At 44.2% G+C, this 21,618-nt stretch overlaps 1 protein-coding gene across 6 annotated transcripts in view; it reads right to left on the minus strand.

Annotated features, from left to right (window-relative positions):
* The window catches only part of Large1 (LARGE xylosyl- and glucuronyltransferase 1), a 448,171-nt gene that overhangs the window by 150,377 nt on the left and 276,176 nt on the right, over window positions 1–21,618 (minus strand). For all 6 annotated transcript variants that reach the window (XM_063278109.1, XM_063278105.1, XM_063278108.1 and 3 more), the window contains one exon: window positions 18,733–18,904. In XM_063278109.1, coding sequence (XP_063134179.1) covers window positions 18,733–18,904 — 172 coding nt within the window. The remainder of the gene's footprint in view (window positions 1–18,732; window positions 18,905–21,618) is intronic.

Genomic DNA, 21,618 nt, shown 5'->3' on the forward strand with positions numbered 1-21,618 from the left:
ATGTGCTGGGTCTCAGGCAAAGGCCCTGTCTAGGGGATAGGGAAGACCAAAATATAAAATAACTTTAAAAATTAAATAAGCAAACGTTGCCTCGGGCCTGACTGGAGTTAGCACTACATTCAGTGCAATCTAGACTCCATGGCTTCTTCTCAAGCTCTCAGACTTGCCTGAGCTCTCAATGTGCACATGCACGGACGAAAGTGTAAAACAGCCAAGTGGCCATCCTTAGAAATGCCTGCTCATGGATCAGCCTTTGCTGGGATCAGGGAGCTGGGGTTTCTTGAGAGCTCTCCTCAGTCCCCAGTAATAGTGCATGTTGCCCACAGTACCTATGTAAAATCCTGTTTTCCGCCCAGGAGTCTCAAATTTGAGTATGTATTTGAGTATGAGAGTCCTTTCTCCTACATACACAGAAAACAGCTTCATCAAGTCTCAGGTCTGTGTCTATTCTGAGCTCCCCCGGCGTGACCGCAAGTCTCTAGATCTCCGAGCCTGGCTTCCTCTGTGCTCCAATCCCCCTGCCTTTTTCCTTTTGCAGATTCTGCTCAGGATTCTTTAGTTGCCATGCATTATCCTGAGTCCCAGGGGTCACTTACCAAGCTTTTGAACCTAGGGTGGACTTGGAGTCCAGTGCTAATGTTGGAAGTAGGGAGGGCCACTCCAGACTGACGGGCGCATGGTCCTGCATTTGCAGAGGAAAAGCTGCCCCCTTTGCTCGGGATCTCAGCAGAGACTCCTGCCTTTACACCTATTAGCTTTGACTCTTCCGTGTAGACCAACACCAGCTTTCTCCAATTCCCTCACCCAGGGACTTGTCCAAGGTCACGTTGCTGGTCAGAGTAGCTCATGTCTTTATCCACAGAGCCAGGAATGGATCCAGACTCATCAAACACTTGCGACATCAGAAGGAAGAGAGCTTTTGAAGGGTGAAGTGGATGCCCAGTTAGGCCAAACAATGCTTCTATCACGATGGAGCATAAAGGTGGTATTTATGTGAGGCATTCGATATAAACAGGGATCCGGACATGCAAACAACCAAAGCCAAACTAGAAAGTAAAAAATGGACGACACCATGCTATTATCTATCATTAAACGTATGCTGTCTTCTTTTCTCCTTCATATTACTTATCTGATATTAACCCAAGAAACTGGGGTCAGCAACAAGTGTGTTCTCTTCTGTATCCAGGAGTCTAAAATTTGAGTATGTATGACAGTCCTTCCTCTCATACCCAAAGCAACTCCATCATGTCTCAGGTCTACAGAAATTCATGGCTAGTTTTTAAATATTCCAGAGTCTATATAGTACCCACCCTCCCCCTGAGCTTAGCTTTGCTGTAATGGCTCCTGGTAAGGACTCTTTGATTTGGGCCCCGTACTTTCCAGCATACTGAAACACTTCGTGTCTTTCATGGTAGCAGCTGGATCACCTTTTAGTACTGAGGGTCGGCGCTTGATGAGGTCACTATTCTCACTATTCTCCTTATAACCAAACGCAGCCTGCTATGCCTTCTCCTCCAGGATCTGGCTCCTGCTTCTGCTTCAACCCATCAGCCTCTCAACTTGCTCCCTAATATTACCTGCTCTTCTACACTCTACATTTCTACTTCAGAGAATCCTTGATGGTCAGGGACCTGCATCATCTCATGCTACTTCATGTTTCCATGTTTCTGTCTAAAGTCCCCTTCCTGTGGACGAACAGCTAGAGGACCTCTAGCCTTTCTATGGTTGACGTTGTTCCTTGTCCCCAAAGTCATCAATATTGCTCTTCCCGTCGCAGCTAACCGTGCTTGGTATGCTCCCTGTCTCCCAGCAATCATTTGGGTTTCTAAATCCTCAGTTAAAATTGGACCAGGCAGTGAGATCAGCTTATCCAACATGTAAAATTATTACTGACTGACCAGCTGGAAAGTGGAAGTGTGCACTTTAATCCCAGTAAACATGGGGTTTTCCCTTTTGTAAAAATGGAGATGGATGCATGTGTGTTGGGATTGGGTGGAATGTATTTTTTAAAACTTTGGATTATGTATCACAGTCGTAAGTGCCATAGTTTATGGTGGCTTCCTAAGAGTGTGCTAGGTTAACAGAAGGGGAAGAAGGGAGATGGAGCCAAGTGTACTGGACCTCCATATTCTGTCCACACATTTTTCTACAAATCTAAAAATTGTCTCCAAAATTTTTATTTAAGACGTAGATTTTTTTTTTCTCTTCTTTTTTTCGGAGCTGGGGACTGAACCCAGGGCCTTGCGCTTGCTAGGCAAGCGCTCTACCACTGAGCTAAATCCCCAACCCCAGTTCCCTAAAACGTAGATTTTGACATTGAGAAATAACCCTCCTTTCTGCGTTGTACAAGCATCCTATGAGAGCTGTTTCTTATATTCCTATATGACTTCACCTCAATAATAATATTGAGGGGTCTTCAGAGATAGCAGAGAGGTTTATAACAGTTGCTGTTGTACAGGACTGAAGTTTGACTCCCAGGTCCCACATGTGGCTTAAACCCTCTGAGTCTTCACCTTCAGGGAGTTCAACCCTCTTTTCTTGTCTCTACAGACACAGTATTCATATAGTAACGAACATACATGCAAGTGAAATATTCATACCCATAAAGATTATAAAATCATCCAGATATTTTAAAAACAGTTATTTATAAATTGTACGGATTCTTTGCATTTATAGGAATTTTGCACTCATGAATGTCTATGGTCTATTTTGTATGTGTGTGTGGAGGCGTCTGTATGTGTGTGCGTTTAAGCAGTAAACAAGCAAAGTCCTAAAGCACCATAATTTATGGCCCCTGGAGCTGTCAAAAATGAATAAAAATACATAATCAACAAGACAAAGAATAAAAAAAACAAATTAAAAAAACCCAACCAAAACCCATTGCTCTCTTTTTCAGTGGAGATACTTTTAAATGTAAAAAAAAATGTTTTTATGTATGCATATATTATTTTTATGTGTACATATATGTACATAGTTTTTGCATGTGTGTTTGTATGTGCATATTTATCTGTATCTCCCCTTTGCACCTTGGGAAGCAGTGCGGACTAGGTAGGGTGGCCATGTTCCTGGAAAAGGTCTTCCATCTATCCAGAGGAACGAGCTCAGCATGCCCTGAAGAGAATATTCCAGAGCATTTGTCTTCTTTGACAGGTCAAGTCTATCCTTGTCAAATATCAGATTTTTGCTAATAATCTACGTATATGTACTTGACATTAAAAAAAATGGCATGCGCATCTGATCGTTGAAGAGTGGCATGTCCTGATTTCTTCTTTTCATGCGTATACAGATGAGGAGCGATCTGTCTCCTCTTGTCATTTCTAGGGCAGATCAGGAATCCTTGCCGAATCTGTAGCCTTTGGTGTGTCTGGTTAATGCAATTGTCTCTCCTTTACAGACTCCTAAAAAGGCAATTACCACATGCTACTCAGCCCTATCAGAATATCCAGAGCTACAGCATTGTTTTTTCGTGGTGGTTGTTTGTTTGTTTGTAGGCTAGTGTTGACTGTGAACAAGAAGGACAAGAAAGTGTGAAGTGTATTCAACAGGAATACTTGGCACGGAGCTTCAGAAAGTCCAGCGAAGGCGTATGAATCACGGAGAGTAGAAACGGCCACTAAACTTCAGGAGGATGTAGAGAGCATTTCTTTTCTACAGTTGGTCCTACTCACGCCTCACACCAGCATGACCACCACACTGTAACCTCCTCAGGGATTCTACACCTAGCCAGCAGCTATATCAGTACACCAGAAAGGGGTTCCCAGTGAGAAGGATTGCCAGACGTTTGCTGGTACCTACAGATCATTCAGGCTTTCACAGCCGGCAGGAAGAGACCGGGGGAGCGTCTGTGCATTTTACTTTTGTGTGTACATCACAAACACTTGAGAACAAATAGCTTAAAGAATCAAGGGGGTATCTTGGCTCACTGTATTTGAGGATTCAGGCCCTGGCCCATGCACTTGGGCAGAACTAAAATGAGCTGGGAAGCAAAAGTGCAAGGCACTGGGGTCTGGGCTAGACAACACCCCCGCTCCCTTCTTCAACTGGACTCTGAGTCCTGAGGTTTCCATGACTTCTCAAAAGAGTGCCAGTAGCTGGGGACCAGGTGTTCAACATGTGAGTCTGCCCTGTGCTGGGGAACATCCCATAGCCAAATCCTAACAGGAAGGATGCTTTTGACATCACCTGGGAAGAAGCCAAAAATACTGCTCAACATTCTACCATGCACACAAACGTGCTTCTCCCTCACAAAATACCACATATGTCAACTAAGCCAAGGTGGACAGTCACCGTACCCGAATGATAATATTCTGATCACTGGTGGAGTCCGGTCACTGTGCGGGCTGGGAATAGCCACTGACCTGTGTAATTAGAACAGGCCATACGGTAATTCTAGGTAATTCTAATTTCAACATGGCCTTCCACCTTATAGCTCAGAGCAAGTTTTCAAAGGACAAAGCTGTAAATGACCATTAGGTACTGACTGCTCAGCTTTCCCAGGCCTATTAACACAACCTGGTATACGGCTCACACGGAACTCATCTTCAGGTAAGTTCCTTTGGGCTAAACTAACTTGAAGAGCAAACAGACTGTCCTCTAAGTACAGGACCCTAAGGGCAGACTTGACTCTTCGTCGCCATGAGTTCATTCTAAAAGGATTTGTTTCTTGCCTCCATGTCTTTGCTTCTGGTTTAAGGCTTTCACTAAAGGTACTGATCTCCCTCACCCAGCTTTTCGCCACCAAGACCCAGGATATCCCAACAGGAGGTACACTTTACATACCACAGTATCTATGCTTAACAGTCAAAACCCTAAATCAAGGGATTTGATTTCAGTAGACTGTCAGACAAGTCAGCCGGAGGAATACTTGACAGTTATGGTATTTGACCCTACGATGTTCCCTGAAGCAACGGGTGTTTCTGAAGGAGGGCGAGTTGGATACTGGGGTTTCTATTGCGATAGTGTTAGACAATAATTAGTGCATTCTACCCTAAGCAAGTGTTTAATAAGCCTTCATTGAATATATGAGAAGATAAGGGGAGGCTTTTGGGTGGAATAACTTCCTGGAGTTCCAGATTTAATCTTGTTCGGCTTTCCAGAATTTCTTTCTGCAGTTTTCCGTGAAAACTCCCAATGTTTCACTGTCTCCTTCCTGGGGCGCCCATTTCCCCTCCGGCTGACCACAACCTCATGCGTACTTGCTTCCGGGAGACAAGAAGGCGGTCTGCACAACTCAAGTTACCGAAAGATGGCAAGCACTCCAGCCAGTCCGGCATGTAGGAGGCCTTTCCCCAAAACTGTAATGGCAGAGCTTACCACACACCGCTGGTCAAAAATAACAAACAGGCAATCAAAGGTAGTCTGCCAAGACCATAAATTCTTCTCTTCGGGTGGGTGAAAACTAGTAGAGTGAAAACTCCCTAGAATCTACAAAAGTAATCCCAAAGAAGACTTGTAGAACTGGGTGAGATGAAGCCTGAAGGCTTCCATTCATAGGACTGGGACACTAGCCTAGCCATAAATCTCTCAACCTACAACCTGTCCTACCTTGGAGAAGTGCTGGGGCAATGTTGGTGCATGCTGTGGTTTGCCCCTGGGGTCATCTGTGTTTTGATGCTAATTCCACTGCCCCAAGGACAGCTGCCAAGTCACTGCTCAGGAATCAGGTGACTTCACCAGAACCTCCCCATTGAATTTGTAAAGTACAGGTGAGGGCAGGTACAGGATCGAAGGAGGCCTGTCATTGGAGGAGAAGGAAGGATGGGTGGGAGAGAAGTTTGAAGGAAGAGGAGGAGACTAGAGGAGAGGAAGAGACAAGAGGAGAGGGTGAGAAGCCACAGCAGGTGATGTTAAGATTCTGCTCTGTGTATTTACAGGTTGTTATCAATGTTCCTAAGGGATGGATGATGCCGGGCTTTGTACGTTTAAGTGGGCAATTATATCTTATCAATTGGATCTAAGATTATTGTGTTGTGTGTTCTTTTATGTGAGGGTTTGAGTGTAGGAAAGTGTGCGGCTGGGATGTGTTTCTGCCCAGATACTAGCAGATATCTTGGGGCACTGGGGTGTGAACCTAGCGAGGTAAAAGACAACTGTACTCTTTTATTTTTATATTTTTACAACAACAGGTGCAGACCTTGTGGCAGTGGCTAACCAATGACTGATGGAACCTGAAGGCCAGGCCATGAAAGGAAGCCCACACCTGATGGTGTGGAAAGGAAGCAAAGGCTGGACAGGCCAATGACCAAGGAGCAAACTGAACATGACTGAAAAACCATGAATGTTACTCTGCTATACTCAGATCCATGTCTAGCCCAGTTGCTGGCATCATCTTGCACAGGCTTTTGAAACTTCATAAGCCTTTCCTCCTTCTGCAATGCCTCCTCCAACAAAGATAAACCTCCTAATGTTTTTTCAACAAATAGGGGATTACGGATGCAAATATATGAAGCTAAGGGGGCCATTCTCATCACACCATCACACTTACCCTCTTCCTTTTTTTTTCCTGATTCACTCAAGAATAAAAGGAGAAGCCAGAGAAATATACTGATAAAGATAACAATACTTTTTCTCAGAATTATAAGAGGCCACTGAATGTAGGGTCTATGAAAACATTTTCCAGGAGAGGGCAACTATCTATCAAGTTGCCTTGGTAATCCACATCTTCTGAAATGGTACAGTGTGAAAGCCCAGCATCCGGGAACCGTGATAATATCACAAATACCTGAGATGTTAGGAGAATCACAGAGTTGGATCCTGAAGTACTACTTCCATTGAGAGAGTGAGAAGCTGAAGTAAATAGGCAAGGACAAGCTGGGCCTCCAGGCAGCTCTCAGGAGTATCCTGCTCTGACACAGACATGCTGTGCCAAAGAAAAGAAAATTCTCCATCTCTTCTACCTATGTACCCCCTATTCCCAAGCTTCCTACTCCCATCTCAGTTGGGATAATTTGGAATCTTTCATTACTCAGGGAGGGTGGGGAATGTCTCTTCTAATATCAAGGGCCTCTGTCATCCTGAGTTTTTACAGTGTCTGCCTTCCTATGATGCAGACAAAGTGACTCTGATCTGAGTGACATCAGCAGCCTACTCTGCCAGGTGCCCACTCTACTTCAAATACTTCACACTAAGGAAACAAGGAGATGGACTTGGGTTATACCCTGTTATGGTATGGATATGGTGGACTGCCACTAATAAAGTTCTAGTTCTAGGAAGGTACCTCTGGGGAGGTGGTACGGCGTATAAGATGTAGAGCCTGGCCTTTAGGTAATGAGGAAGGACCATGCTCTTGGATGGCTGTTCTTTTTCGAGGCCTTTAGCTCTCCCTAGAAGACCCATTAGGAAAACCAGAGGATGACCATTTCAGTTCCTTCCTTAGAGGGCACCGAGGTGGGAGATGTCCTTATTGCTTAGCCTGGACTGCACAGGTAGAAGCTTCCAATAGCCACACTGGGACATCTTCGTCCAGCATGGATTACAGCTTCCTCACAGCAGTACAGATAAGGCTTCTCTCAATGAATCTCCTGCTTTAGTCTACCATTGTGATAAGAACATGGCCATATCGACTCTTACAAAGGAAAACATTTAATTTGGGTGGGCTTATGTTTTGGAGGTTTAGTGTGTTAATGTCATAGCGGAAGTATGGTGGCACATGGGCAGACACTGTATTGAACACTTGAATGAGCCCGGAGATCTACACCTGTATCATCAGGCATAAGGAAGAGAGAGACTTGGCATGAGCATTGGAAACCTTAAATCCCATCCCCAGTGACACACTTCCTCCAACAAACCCACGCCTCCTAATAGTGCCACTTCCTATGAGTCTAAGGGGACCATTTTCATTCAAATTACAGTACCTCCCTCAATCTAACTGCAGAGCCACGTGCAATTAGGTTGAACGGCTGGGAGGAAATAAAGTTACAATGGTCCTCTCAACCTCTCTTTCTAAATGTTATGTTAGCAGGGGAACCAAGCCCAATACTGATGGGCTGATCTAAGGAAGATGGCAGCTACTTGGCTCAGGGAACTCTATTCTACAACTCAGGTAGTCCCTTATGATGATGAAAACCCAGCGAGCAAACCCTGACACTAATAACTTATGAAGCTTACTATCTCCATTTTGTCCTAAGAAAATAGAGGTTTAGCAATCCAAACAATGCAAAAATTATAAAGAGAGCAGGATGATGCCAAACAACTCCAATAAAAAGCCTCATTTACCCTACATTATTACCCTGGGGATGGGCATTTGAAATGGGAAAGGGAGGGGGTAGGGAGAAAAGGCATATCTACAACCAGAACTTCTTTCTAAGACTCAAAGACTGTCTTTTGGATGTTTTAGGTCAGACACTACCTCCTATGCTTTCAAAGAAGCCATCCAGTCAGCGGAAACCAATTAGAGTTGAGAGATCCTGGCAATGTAGGGACATGGTTCCCTGCACTATTCAGGACTCCAGGGCACACTAGACTCTTACCACGGGGGACACGGAGGTAGGAACTACACTCACTCCTTGGCTGGGCCACACAGGAAGAAGAAACACTAAGGCCTGCATAGACAGAGGCTACTGGCAGTTGGGGAACACTCAGGCCTGCACAGAGAGAGACTCCCAACAGTCAGAGTGTGGTAGAATGATATGCCATCCCGCTGGAGATACGAACCATTTCTTGGAGTCTGTCCTGCCTGTCTGACGGTCTCTTAAGTAATTAGAGTTAGCGGGTAACGGCGCTGATGTTCAAGTAGTCATTATTTTATTTAACAGTGGTCCCAAGTTGCAGGGGAAATAATCCTGGCAGTAAGATCATCCCAAAGAGAAGCTATAGGGCTAGAGGCCTTACTGAAAACAGAAAGCATGGTGAGATTATGGACAGAAGATGGTATCTTTCAGAATATTTATTATAGTGTATGTTATTATTATAGTGTCTTTTGTTATTGTTCTCTGTTGAGCATATGGATTGAACCTTTTCATGGATATGTATGCCTATGACAAAACATAGTATATAGGACTTGGGACTAGCTACATTTTTTTTGCCATCTACCAGAGAGCCTGAAATAAATGCCCCGTGGCTAAATGGGGGAATCTGGGCTACTGGTTTCCTGCCTCACCTTTTATAAGGTCCCCATATTCAGCTAAATACATTCTTTTCAATTCTGAAAACCCAAGCATTCAACTAGAATGCTGACACATCTTTTAATGAACTCATCTCTTAATAAACCTGAGGCTGACACATAATCTCCAGATACTTCCTATCCTTCCTGCCACATCCCTTTGAATGGCCTCCAAATCTGTTCTGCGTTATCTACCTTCCATGTACCAAACCTTTACTGAGGACCTCCCATATGCCACACACTGGTATCGGACACACCAGGAATATGGCATCTGTTCCTGGTCTCTTAGTGCTTATGTAAGAGTGCGCAAGACAAGAAGTGAGCGGTAGCACATCCTATATAGTTAAGGCACTCGGACGTGCAGCCATGGCTGGATGGGGCAGGGCAGCCATCTGCTGTGTAGTTACTCACCAGATGAAAAGGCACTGAGTGAAACTGGAAACTGAGACTGAGAATTGGGGAGAGGGACAGGAATGGAACTCGGGCATGGGTAGTGGAGGGACATCTCTAGGACATGCCACAGACCTGAGATGGGACAAGCTCCAGAAAGTCTATGAAGGTGACTCTAGCTGAGACTCCTAGCATGGAGAAAACAGCCACCTCCCAGCCAGGCAGGACTCCCAGTGGAGGGATAAGGAGACAAACCCATTTGTAAAACATTTAACCCAAGATCTGTCCTGCCCACAAGAAGTGCAGGGACAAACATGGAGCAGAAATTGAGTGAACGGCCAACTAATACTTGAGACCCATTCTATGGGCAAGAACCAGTAGTCCCTGACACTATCAATGATTCTGTTATGCTTGCAGACAGGAGCCTATCATAACTGTCCTCTGAGAGGCTCTATCCAGCAGCTGACCAAAACAGTTGCAGAGACCCACAGTCAAACATTAGACAGAGCTCTAGGAGTCTTGTGGAATAGTTGGGGGAAAGGATTGATAGACCTGGGAGAAGGACCCCCTAAGAAGAGCAACAGAGTCAAGTAACTTGGACCAATGGGGGCTCCCAGAGAATGAACTACCAACATGGACTGGACCTAGAACCCCCAATCCCACACATATGCATCAGATGTACACCTTGGACTTCATGCAGGTCTCCCAACAACTAGAGCAGGTACTGCCCCTTACTATGTTGCCTGTCTCTGGATCCTGTTCCCCTTGTCTGGCCTCGGTAGGAGATGTGCCTGACGCTGTAGTGACTTGATAGGCCAGGCTGGGTTGGTACGCTGGGGGCACTCCAACTCCCCTTCTCAGAGAAGAAGGAGTGAAGAGGTGGGGGAGCGTTATGTGAGGAGGGACTATGAGGAGAGGAGTTTTGATACAGATGTAAAGTGAACACACACACACACACACACACACACACACACACACACACATATAAATTGAAAAGAGGAAAGAAAATAATTTTGTCCTCAAAAAGAGGGGGGGGGGCGCGATCTGTGAAAATGAAAAGCAAGGCAGGAGAGAAGAGAGGAAAAAGGGAGTGAGTACTAGGGATGAGAAGAAATAAGAGAATGAAAGAAAGGGAAAAATGAAGGGAGGAGGAAAGGAAAAGGGAGGAAATGTAAAAAGGAAGAGAAGGGGAAGGCAGTGAAGAAGCACGGAAGCAGGTAAGGGTGGGGAGGGAGGGGAAGAGATGGGGTGGGGAGGGACAGAGGCAAACTGCCCATCACCTGACTCCCAGGCATCTCAGGAAAAAGAATAAGGAAAAGGACATAGACGGGATGGAAGCAAGCTACCCACTACTGAATAATGTGTAGGCCAGAGCCATTATAAGACGTAACTAACAAAAGCAAGCCTTTGGGGCAATTATTAAGGCATCACATTCTCACTTTTATGGGACAAATCAAAACAAAACCAAACCAAAAAGGAACCAACAAGAACAATACGGTTCTAAGGCTAAAACAGTACCTCTGATGTCTAAGAAAAAGCACAGTCACATCAAAGCTAAATGAGAATAATAAAAACCTTCCCAACGATACTGCTAGGGACACGATTCTTGCCGCTGCTCCGGTGACATGCACCTCTGCTGACCTGCTCTGAACACCATAAATATGTAAGTGACTCACAGCGCCGGCTTCTGCTTCCACATGGGAAGAGAATAGGAGGGTATCAAGTGCAGAGAGGAGTGAAGGTTGCAAAAGACCGTAAGAATTCTCCAAAGAATATATAGCAAACTCCAAGATAGACATTAAAAACAAACAAACAAATGAAGGCTAGTGTGGTGGTGCACATCTATAATTCCAGGTCTTCACATTCAAAGCCTTTGATATTTTCTATTATTTGATATAAAGATATATATTAATATAATTTATTATATTATATATCATATTATTTGATATGCATCAAGCATATATATCAAATACATATCAACTACATCACACACACACACACACACACACACACACACACACACACACACACACACACAGACAACATATCAAGACCTTATGCCAAACCCCATTCCTCCCAAACCAAGAAGCTTTGGAAACTGGGTAGGAGACTTATTGATTTTGAGGTCACAAAAGTAAATTAGAAAGAAATGTTTCAGGCTCATAGCTAGACTGTATGACTGATGACCAAGAACAATCTTCCCTGCTGAATTCCAGCTTCTGTATTGACTGTCACACAGTTGGTGGCAGGCTACAGGTGAAATTGTAAAGCCTGTCCCTTTGAGAATTTATATATTTTTTAATGGTTCTATTTTTCTTTGCTGCAGCAAAGCTGTCTCTACAGCTTAAGGAGCATTGAAGCCCGATGCCCCAGTGTAGGGAATGCCAGGGCCCGCGGAAGTGGGAGGGAGTAGGTGAGTGGGCACCCTTATAGAAGCAGGGGGAGGTGCCATGGGATAGGGGGTTTCCAGAGGGCAACAAGAAAGCAGATAACATTTGAAATGTAAACAAAAAAAATAATAAAGAAAAGAAAAAAATCCAAGAAAAAAAAAATAGGAGCATCAAAGCCAATGCGAAATGAGAGGAAAACTACAGGAGCTGGAGAGGGGCAGCTTTAATCAAGAGATCCTGGCAGACAAGGTGTTGCGTGGCTGTCCTGAAACCTCCAATTTGATTCCTTTTATATCAGCTAAAGAGAAAAATCAATGCCACCTTTCAAATGGGCAACTAGACTTCTAGGAAGAAGAAAGATGGAAAGGTACAATGTTTTCTGAGGATCCGAGAGATACCTGGATCACTGAGTCGCTCAAACCTTAACCCACCACTTCGAGGACACATCCGTATTTTCTGCCTACTCTTGTACAGATGGGGTTGTGAGCAGTTAATAACCCCCAGGCTTACCCTGCTGAGAAGCAGGCCACCAGCAGGGACTTGAAACTTGGTCTCATTCTTTTCCTATGTTCTTCCTGTCCCACCAGTCCCATCCGGGGCCAGGCAGTGAGAGAGCCGGGCAAGATAAGACAAGTAGACTTGAAAGACACTGGAAGAGCGCTCCTTCGAGGCGCCTGGCTAGAAAGAAGCTTAAAAGTTCCCCAAATGCCCTTTCTGAAGTAAGACTTCCAGGGTCTTTTGTGTTGCGTGTATCTGACATTTTATATTTAAACCTAGTCCTGGCCCAAGGGTTCCATGGACAAGCTGTGAAGGAATGGGACACATGCAGATCAATGATGTTCCCCAGTATCCGGCTTGCTTTGGCTCTGACAGGAATCCTTAGGGAAAGCATAGAATGGAGAGAATAGCACACGTTATCTTGTGCGTATCTCACAAGGACCGCATTAGCATCATCCCTACTTCATTTAGAGTCAGAGAAGTCAGGGAGCCCCTGTAACAAAACATCGTTGACTGGATCACGCATAAATAGATTTATTACAGTTCCTGAAGCTTGAAAAGTCCCAAAACCAGGCACACTGGGACCTGGGAAGCATTAGTCTCCTGCTCCAAGGACAGGGCCTTCTAATTGTGTCACTGCATAGTAAGAGAGGTGGACAAACTCAACTGGGTCTCTTCCAGCTGGGCATGAGTCTCATGCTGTTAAATTCCGTCAATGAATCAGCTCTTACTGTCCTCTTCTGCCTCTTTCTACTAAGGCAAGGGAGACTAAGGTTTAACGTAAATACGTAAAAACGCAACAGTTACTGGTGTCTATCAACATGGCCTTCACTTTTCTCCCCACAAAGAGTCCAGGCGTACAACTCCTGGGTCCACAGCTGCTTGCCCTGCTCAGATGATAGGCACGGTCTGCAGTCACAGGCACTGCTTGGATTTTTGTGAATCTACTCACTGCCATCTGTGACCTGGAGTCTCTTTTACAGCTCTGTATTCATTCAGGAGCTGGGTGCCTGCATCACTATGTCTCTTACCTGAATGAACAGGCTTACCTATACCAGAGTTCTGTCCTTGGGCATCTCCGGAGACAGCACCGTCTACACAATGCTGTTTCTTACTCCCCATCTCAGGTGAGCAAAGGATTTAAGGTAGACTGTTTCAGACAGAATCTCAGTTCTGCACCTCGGTTCTCAGCCCTTGGGTTAAACATTAGATTTCAGCGTGCGTCCTCTCCCAGATGGCTAAGATGGGGACATTAGCAGTAACCACTTCATGCAAGGCTGTGAGGCATGCATTTACCTGTGGACCACTTCCTAAATGCTAAGCACAAGGCAAATGTGGACGATGTGAGCAGCTCACAAGAACAGCAATGGAATCGAGCTCGGGCTCAGTTTACTGAACTTGGAAATGCATAAAACGTCTACCTTGGTTTCAGGAAGAGTTGACAATATTCAACTTCCCTTTGCTTTATAAACAGTCATCTCCTGGCCCACCTCGTTGCTTCTCCATGCTAATGTCCAGTTGGCCATCTCGAGTTTATCGGGTCTTACAACAAAGACTGACCTTTCCTCTGACCTCTGTGATGCCACCCAGGGTAATCCATGAAACCACACTAGGCTAGTCACCTGGGATCATCTCCTACCTTATCATCTGTAATTTCAGGATGACTCAATGTCTAGAATGTGTTCTAAATCGGAAGCTTCTAGCTTTCCACATGCTCTAACTGAGTTGAAGCTCACGTCATTGGCTACTAGGATGACTGGAAGTCCACTAAATAATTTTCTTGCTTCCTTCTGGTCACCCAAGTATGGCAAGGATGATCCATTACAAACAGAAGGCAGACCAAGCCACACCTCTGACAGAGTCTGCCAACAGATCCCCAGATTGATAAAAGGGAACATTGCATCGTCCTCGTCCTCCACAGGCCCCAAAATGTTATCATGCAAAACCTCCAGCCCTTTGCTGGGTCACTCCATTCTGAGGTTGACCCCTTCCCTATCTACTCACAGCAGTTTGTGCTTGAAGCCCCTTGTGCTCAGGAAGTGGTCTATGCTCCCTCTAGGCACACCCACTTGCTCACTTGTTCTGCCTATGTCTCAGGTATTTGTCACTTTTCTGTGAGAACCCTCATTACCACCCTGCTGCATTTTAACCGCCTGCTTTCATAGGAGTCCATTCCTCCTTTCTGTCCACTCCTTCTGTCAAAGTAAGGAGCCTGGGGCCTTAGAGTCCGACAACATTTCCAACTGTCAAAAGGTATCTGGCATCTGGAATAATATATTATCAAATGGGAGGGTCAAGGTTTTGTCCATCATCACTCTGCTACTTAGTTTGAGATTGCACATATTTGGTTTATGTAACTTAAAACCCCACCTCGCGGTGGCCAGGCAGTAGAGAGAGCCAGGCAGGGGCTGGAGCAGGGTGAATCTTCCAAACCGTCCTCTCAGTAACTGAATTCCCCAACAAAGACACGCCTCTTGTAGTCTCTACCACATCCCCAACCAGTACTACCGCCTGGGGAAGGCTTTGGCACGTGAATCTGTGGGAGATGATATGTAGTTGTAACAAATGCAGCATCTGATCATGTTGCTAACCACAAGGGGCTCTATTATTTATGCCCTCAGAAGATTTTCCTGTAACTGCTACAGTCCGATCCTACTAAGGATCTAAAAACCTGCTAGTGGCTGATAGAAGCTGGGTGAGGGTGCAGTCTGTTTCTATGGATAGGAACCTGATATAGAGAAGCAGAAGTCGAGATATATGGACAGTTCCCAAAGGTCAGAGCTGAGGTAAGGACTGAGCCTTTAGCTGACTTTTGTGGGATAAGTTAAATAGCCAGATTTTCTACAGCATCAGCAATGTTGACCACTCTTGTGCTTTGTCTCAATAGAGAGCCATGGAGGATCTGTACCTGTTCTTCAATGGACAGAGCTAGACATGGCCAGTCAATATGTTTGCAGTGAATAGAGTTAAGCGCTATTGCCTTGATGAGATGGGAATTTTCCCTTTGTACCAGAGCATTCTGCATCTCTGGGGGTGGGGGTTCAGGGGTGGGAGTTGGGGGTTGAAGATTTTTTTCTTGCTCACAACGTTCCCTAGTTCTAACTTAGAAGGACAAAAAGCACAAAGACATTGATGTATGGGGAACAGAAAAGTTTACCTATTTTATTTTTACCTCTGCATTTCCTTAGGAAAAAATGTGAAGAGAGGGCACGGAGAAAACCTCATATTTCATACCCTGTACAAGTGACAAGTAAAGATGCATCCGGAGGCTCTGTGAAAGCAGGTACCTTGTTCTGAGCTGGATCGGGACAGTGCTTCTCAGCCTGTGGGCTGTGACCCCCTTGGTGGTCAAATGGCCCTTTCGCGGGGTCTCATATCAGATAGGAAGTAGGAAAGAAAATACCGTAATATGACAAATTGTATCACAGTGTATTAGGAAGATTGATATCCGCCTCTTTAGTAAATGGTGGTACCTTGACACAAATCCTTCAGTCTTCAAGTAATGTGCCCTGCCTTCAAGTAATGCCAGAGTAATGGTTGCACAAAGCCTGAGGGAAGGGCCAATCTAATTATACTTGATTGACTCAAGGCTCACTCCACGACACGGAGCCCATACCTGGTGCTGCCTGGTTGTCCAAGAATAGATAGATCAGGGACTGAGGGTAAAATCTAATACAACTATTCAATAGGAGAGCACAGCACTCCATTCTGCTGTATTACATCAGGGGCCGACTCAGCCATCGTCAGAGAAGCTTCCTCCCATAACAGACGGGAACAAATATAGAGACCCATAGCCAGACACCACACAGAGAACGAGAGGTCTTAGAACATTGAGTCCTAAATGGGATGTCTCTATCAAATTCCTCCCCTCAGGTCTCAGGGAAAAAACTGCAGAAGAGGAGGGGGAAGGAAGGTAGAGCTAGAGAAGAGGGACGAAAGACACCAAGGAAACAAGGGCCACTTAAATTAATAGGACGGACTCAGCATGAACTCATGGAGTCTGAGGCAGCCTGCACACAGCCTGCTCAGGGGCTTCAGCAGACTGAGTCCCAGAGCTGAGAGGAGGAGTAGACGCTAGCCCCATCCCTACCCTAGAAGCTACCCCCAGTGGATAACCAGGTGCAAGTGAAAATTTTGTTCTCTTGATGGCACTTCACTGGGGTAACAATCTACTCTTAAGGGTAGGTAGCATGACACTACTAGATGGCCAACAGAAAACAAACTCAATGGAGGCTCCTTCCCTTACAATGTTGTATCAGGGTGTGGGGTAAGTGGACTTGTGCCATCAGACAGAAGAACTGGAGGAGCAAGCCTAAATCCTGGGAAATCTCAGAACTGAGATCAGTCGGTGTGTGGCCAGCTCCCTTCTTAGCTCTACTTGTTCTGAAACAGTTTAACCACTATTCCCCATCGAGAGGGCCATGATAATCAGTCACGTAGGGACAACACCGGAAGCCCTTCCCCATCAAATTAACGTATCCCTAACATCACAGACTGAGCCACTGGAAAGCATTTCCCCTGGGCCCCACCCTATCCTCGAAATGTTTATAAGGTCCCTATCAACATAGAATGAAGCACATGAGTTATTTCACCAAGAATCAACTGAGAATGGCTGTTTTACTGAGCTGTAACACTGAGGAAGAGCTTTCTTTCCTGAAGCATTCATTGTTGTACCTTGATCCAACCAAAGGAGCTGGGTGCCACTGCTTGACTGCAGCCACTTCCTGCTTGGTAGGTCTGACTTTGGCTCCTAGCTGCCTGTTGCTGCTGCCTGCTTGCCTAGCAGCTCCCTCCAGCTGTGGTTCTCTGCCACTTCCTGCTGGCCACTACCACTGCTGCCACTGGCATTGGCTATGCAAGGTAGTGGAGAAAACCACAGCGACATGCCCTGCAAGGAAGCTGGAACACTTTGGCCATTCTGGTCAGACCAGAGTCCCACAGAACCTTTCATTCTGGCCACATCAGAGATCCTGGGAATGTATCCCTTCTGGTTCCTCAGGAAAAGACACCTTGAGACCCCTATCATGGACTGTATTCTGCAACCTCTGAGTAGCAGTAACACCCCCAACAGCAAGGCAGACAAGCAGCCTGACATCAGGGCTTTCCTTTATTGGTTTAGGTTTTTATATTCTTTTATTTATTATTGTGGAATTCACTTTTGTGTTTTTATGAAATTACTGAGTATGTAAACAAATAGGTTTCTGCAGCTATATTTGTGTGTGTATGTGAGTTTGTATGTGTATGTGTGTGTGCACCTTTTTTTCTTTGCTTTCTATATGTTTGTATCATCCTATTTTAATGTGTTAGTTTTTTTATCTTACTGTATTATTTTTATTTTATTATCTTTACAAGCCTGCTTTTCCCCTCCATCTTTATTAAATTGGGTATCTCTTATTTACATTTCAAAGGTTATTCCCTTTCCCGGTTTCCAGGCCAACATCCCCCTAACCCTCCCCCTCCCCTTCTCGATGGGTGTTCCCCTCCCCATCCACCCCCGACTACTGCCCTCCCCCCAAGAATCCCGTTCACAAGTCTGCTTTTTAATAGACACAGAAAGGGGGTGGACCCAGAGAGAAGAGCAGGTGGAAAAAATTGATAGGAACAGAGGGAGGAGAAACTGTAGTCAGAATATATTATATTAAAAGAAAGTCTAGTTTTAATAACAGGAAAAATAATTTTCAAGATATACACATAAATATATATCAACACTTTATCATGTGCATAAAAAACCATGGCTGATTATTTACTGACTATGCAGTCACCTAAAATGGGCTGTCCTATGAACATGCATCCAATCGCTTCAATCACTAAAGAAATACAACTTTCGGTTTTACTCTTGCTTTTCTGAAATTATAATAGAGTTGACTTCCACACTTGTGCTTTCTTATTAATATTCTCCTTAAATTCACATCCTTCCTCAGATATAAAATGCTGGGTGGGGTACGGCTAACTGGTCACATGCTTGCCTGGCAGATGCAAAGTTCTACATTAAAAATAAAAACACTGACTGAGGTGATGGCTCAGGGAATTAAAGTGCTTGGCCAGAAAGCCTGGCCACCCGAGTTTAACCTCTGCCATTCAAAGTGGAAGGAGAGAACTGACTGTCAATATTTGTACTTAGATCCACATGTACTCTATGGCACATGCATCTGTGAAAACATGAAGTCACATCGATATATAAAGACACTCAGACAGACAGACACAGGCACAGGCACAGGCACTGGCACAGGTGTGCATACACACACATACACACACACACACACACACACACACACACACACACACACACACAGACACTGGTAATAAATAAAATAAAATTGTAAACACCAGCATGGTTCGTTTGCTAGTTCCTACCTTTGAACTTATGGAACACAGCCCAGAGCTCTGCGATGTCTGTTGCAAAGGTAATGTCGGTGTCTAGGACAATGACTCTCTCCAGGTTGGCAGGTAGGGTCTTGGTCAGTACCAGCTTCATCAGGCCATAAATCCCAGAGTAATGTTTGTTGGGAATCCAGGACACTTCAGACTAGACAGGACAGAACGGAGAAGGAGAGTGAGTTTGTAAAAGAAGAAAAGGGGGAAAAAGTTAGCAAATGGATTCTTTGCTTTTATTATAAACTGTGATGAGACAGAATACGATCCAATAAAAATTTGTTAAAATAAATCAATGAATACTCGTTATGGATTTGTTCATTTAGTTCCAACATATCAGGTTTTGCTGGGAATAAAAGTGCATTTAAATGAAGGGAGGCCTAAAATATTGATTGTGAAACAATTAAGTACGAATTCTATGCTGAAATCTTAAAGACTGGCTTTATTACTATTACCAAAGTTATATGAACCCACTGAAGAAAATAAGTCTGTGGAAAAAAAGGAGAAAGAAAACAGCTCAGCACCTCATGGTATTTCTTCAATTCATGAAACTTATGTGCCACTAAGGACACCTCAATGTATTTTTCTTGTTTATGCTTTTCTCTATTTTAATATTATAACAGGCTAGGTTTGTAGTAATGCCTCCTTACTGAATAGGAGGACATGGTCAGAATCTGAATAATGTTGGTCAATGGAAGATAGACCTACGTCAATTATCTCAGAGTTGCTGGCCTCACATGACAGAAAGGGCATGACCAACGTTGTACAGCATTAGCTGCAAGGTACAAATTTCCATGGTACTTGTAGCCATAGTGGTGGCCTGAAAATTGTACACAGCTTTGATAAAACCCTCATCTGCACAGGTCATTTGTGATGACCATTGTGAGAGAAAAAGCAAAGAACATTTTGTGGAGGGGGTCTTCATGTGACCCATGGTCCACATTGTACTTTCAACAGATTAACAATTACAATACAACTTCTAATGAGGATGGAGCCAGGACCTTAGAAATCCAAACAATATTCATCTCCTTTGTCCTTCTAAGTCAGTTCAGAACACACTGGTCTTAAGAGTTGAGTATAGGTGGCTCTCACATATAATCATAGAACCTGGGAGGCAGAGGCTCGAAGACCACTGATGGACAAAGGCCTGTATGGGCTACCAAGTGAGAGACCCATGTCAATGCTACTCACAATAGCTAGAAGATTGAAACAATCTAAAGATCTGTCGACTAACAGATGGCTAATGGAAGTATGGCGCACATATCCTATGGAATTACATTCAGCTATAAAGAAAGATTACAAAATTTGAAGGTAAATGAATAGAACTAGAAAAATATATAGTAAGTTAGTAGCCCAAACCCTGTAAACAAACGTCACAATGCTCTTTCACATCTGAAGCTCCTACAAGTCTTCAGAGGTGACTGTATAACCTGGAACAACAGCAGAACCCAGGAACGGAAAAAGAGACCAGGGTGTAAAGAGAGAGTGAGAGAGGAATGGTAAGGCGCAATGGATTTTAAGGAGGAAATGGGAAAAAATAGAAAGAAAGACTTACATTAGGGAGGTCTTTGCAGAAGGAGAAGGAGAATGTACATACATGTATGTAGTTTAAATGCAATTATTTTTCTGGGCTGATAATGTTTCCTCCAATAGCCATAGACTAACAAAAACCCCAACACCGAGTATGAGGAGATCCCATTTGTGCTCTCGGACCAAAAAGTTCAAGGAACTCCCAAAACATCACAGGCTACTTTTCTTGTTCTTGATTGCTCCCCAGCGATAGACAGTAAGTGTGTATTGCTAAAGATATAGAACCTGGAGTATCTGAGCTAGATCTAACCCGAAAGCTTATTCCCATAGGTCCAGTCTTAATTAACTCAAGCTACCAAAGAAGTGAAGGAGCCTAGAGTGACGACGCCTATGAAGGACAAAAACAATCAGCAATTTTGTATGACTAAGAGTGTAATCGTGGCATGAATATCTTAGTGACAACAAATAACTCACTACTCGAGACTTAAGGCTCACCCAACGAGGAGGAAATTGTACCTGATATTGGAAAACTAACTAAATACCTGGTTAGTGAGGCCATGGTTCCTGGAGAGCACCTAAACTACTCTACTAAACTCGCAAAATTCCTAACTGCATTCTAAATATTCATCCATATACCCACAGATAAGTGTAGCACTCACTCTTCGAACAGAGGGAGACCATTACCGAAAACCAGGACTTTTCAAACTACAGAGAAAATTATTTTTTATGGCACCCATCACCAACTGATTGAACTACAATACAACTTCTGCACCTAAACCTCAGGATACATTGTGGAATGATAGTGGAAAGATTGTAAGCGCTAAAGGACCGGGAAGGCTACAGTGACATTGCATCTATGAGAGTGTCAGGGAAGCCACACCCATGAAGTCTCAATGACATGGCTGTCTAAAGAAGACATCAAAAACAACATGAATAGAAATGCCAGCATGGAAGGGGGAAATGTTGTGGGCACCCAACGTTAGACAGAGAGCTATAGGCATCTAAGAAAGTCTGAAAACAGTGAAAAAACATACCCACCCCCACACCAAGTGACTGTCTAATACTCAGTCAGTCCTGAAATCATATATGCATAAGCAACATTATACAGACTGAACAGGTATATGTGTGATATGTATTTGTGCGTGCGTGTGTGTGTGTGTGTGTGTGTGTGTGTGTGTGTGTATGGTGTTATTGAAATGTATAAACACATATTTGCATATACATATATGTATATATATGTACATATATATGTATATGTACACATACATATAAAATACTAATTAAAAGAGGCTATAGATTTGAGAAAGACCAAGGGGCTATATATGAAAGGTGTTGGAG

This window comes from Rattus norvegicus, chromosome 19, assembly GCF_036323735.1.
Source record: "Rattus norvegicus strain BN/NHsdMcwi chromosome 19, GRCr8, whole genome shotgun sequence".
Lineage (NCBI taxonomy): Eukaryota > Metazoa > Chordata > Mammalia > Rodentia > Muridae > Rattus > Rattus norvegicus.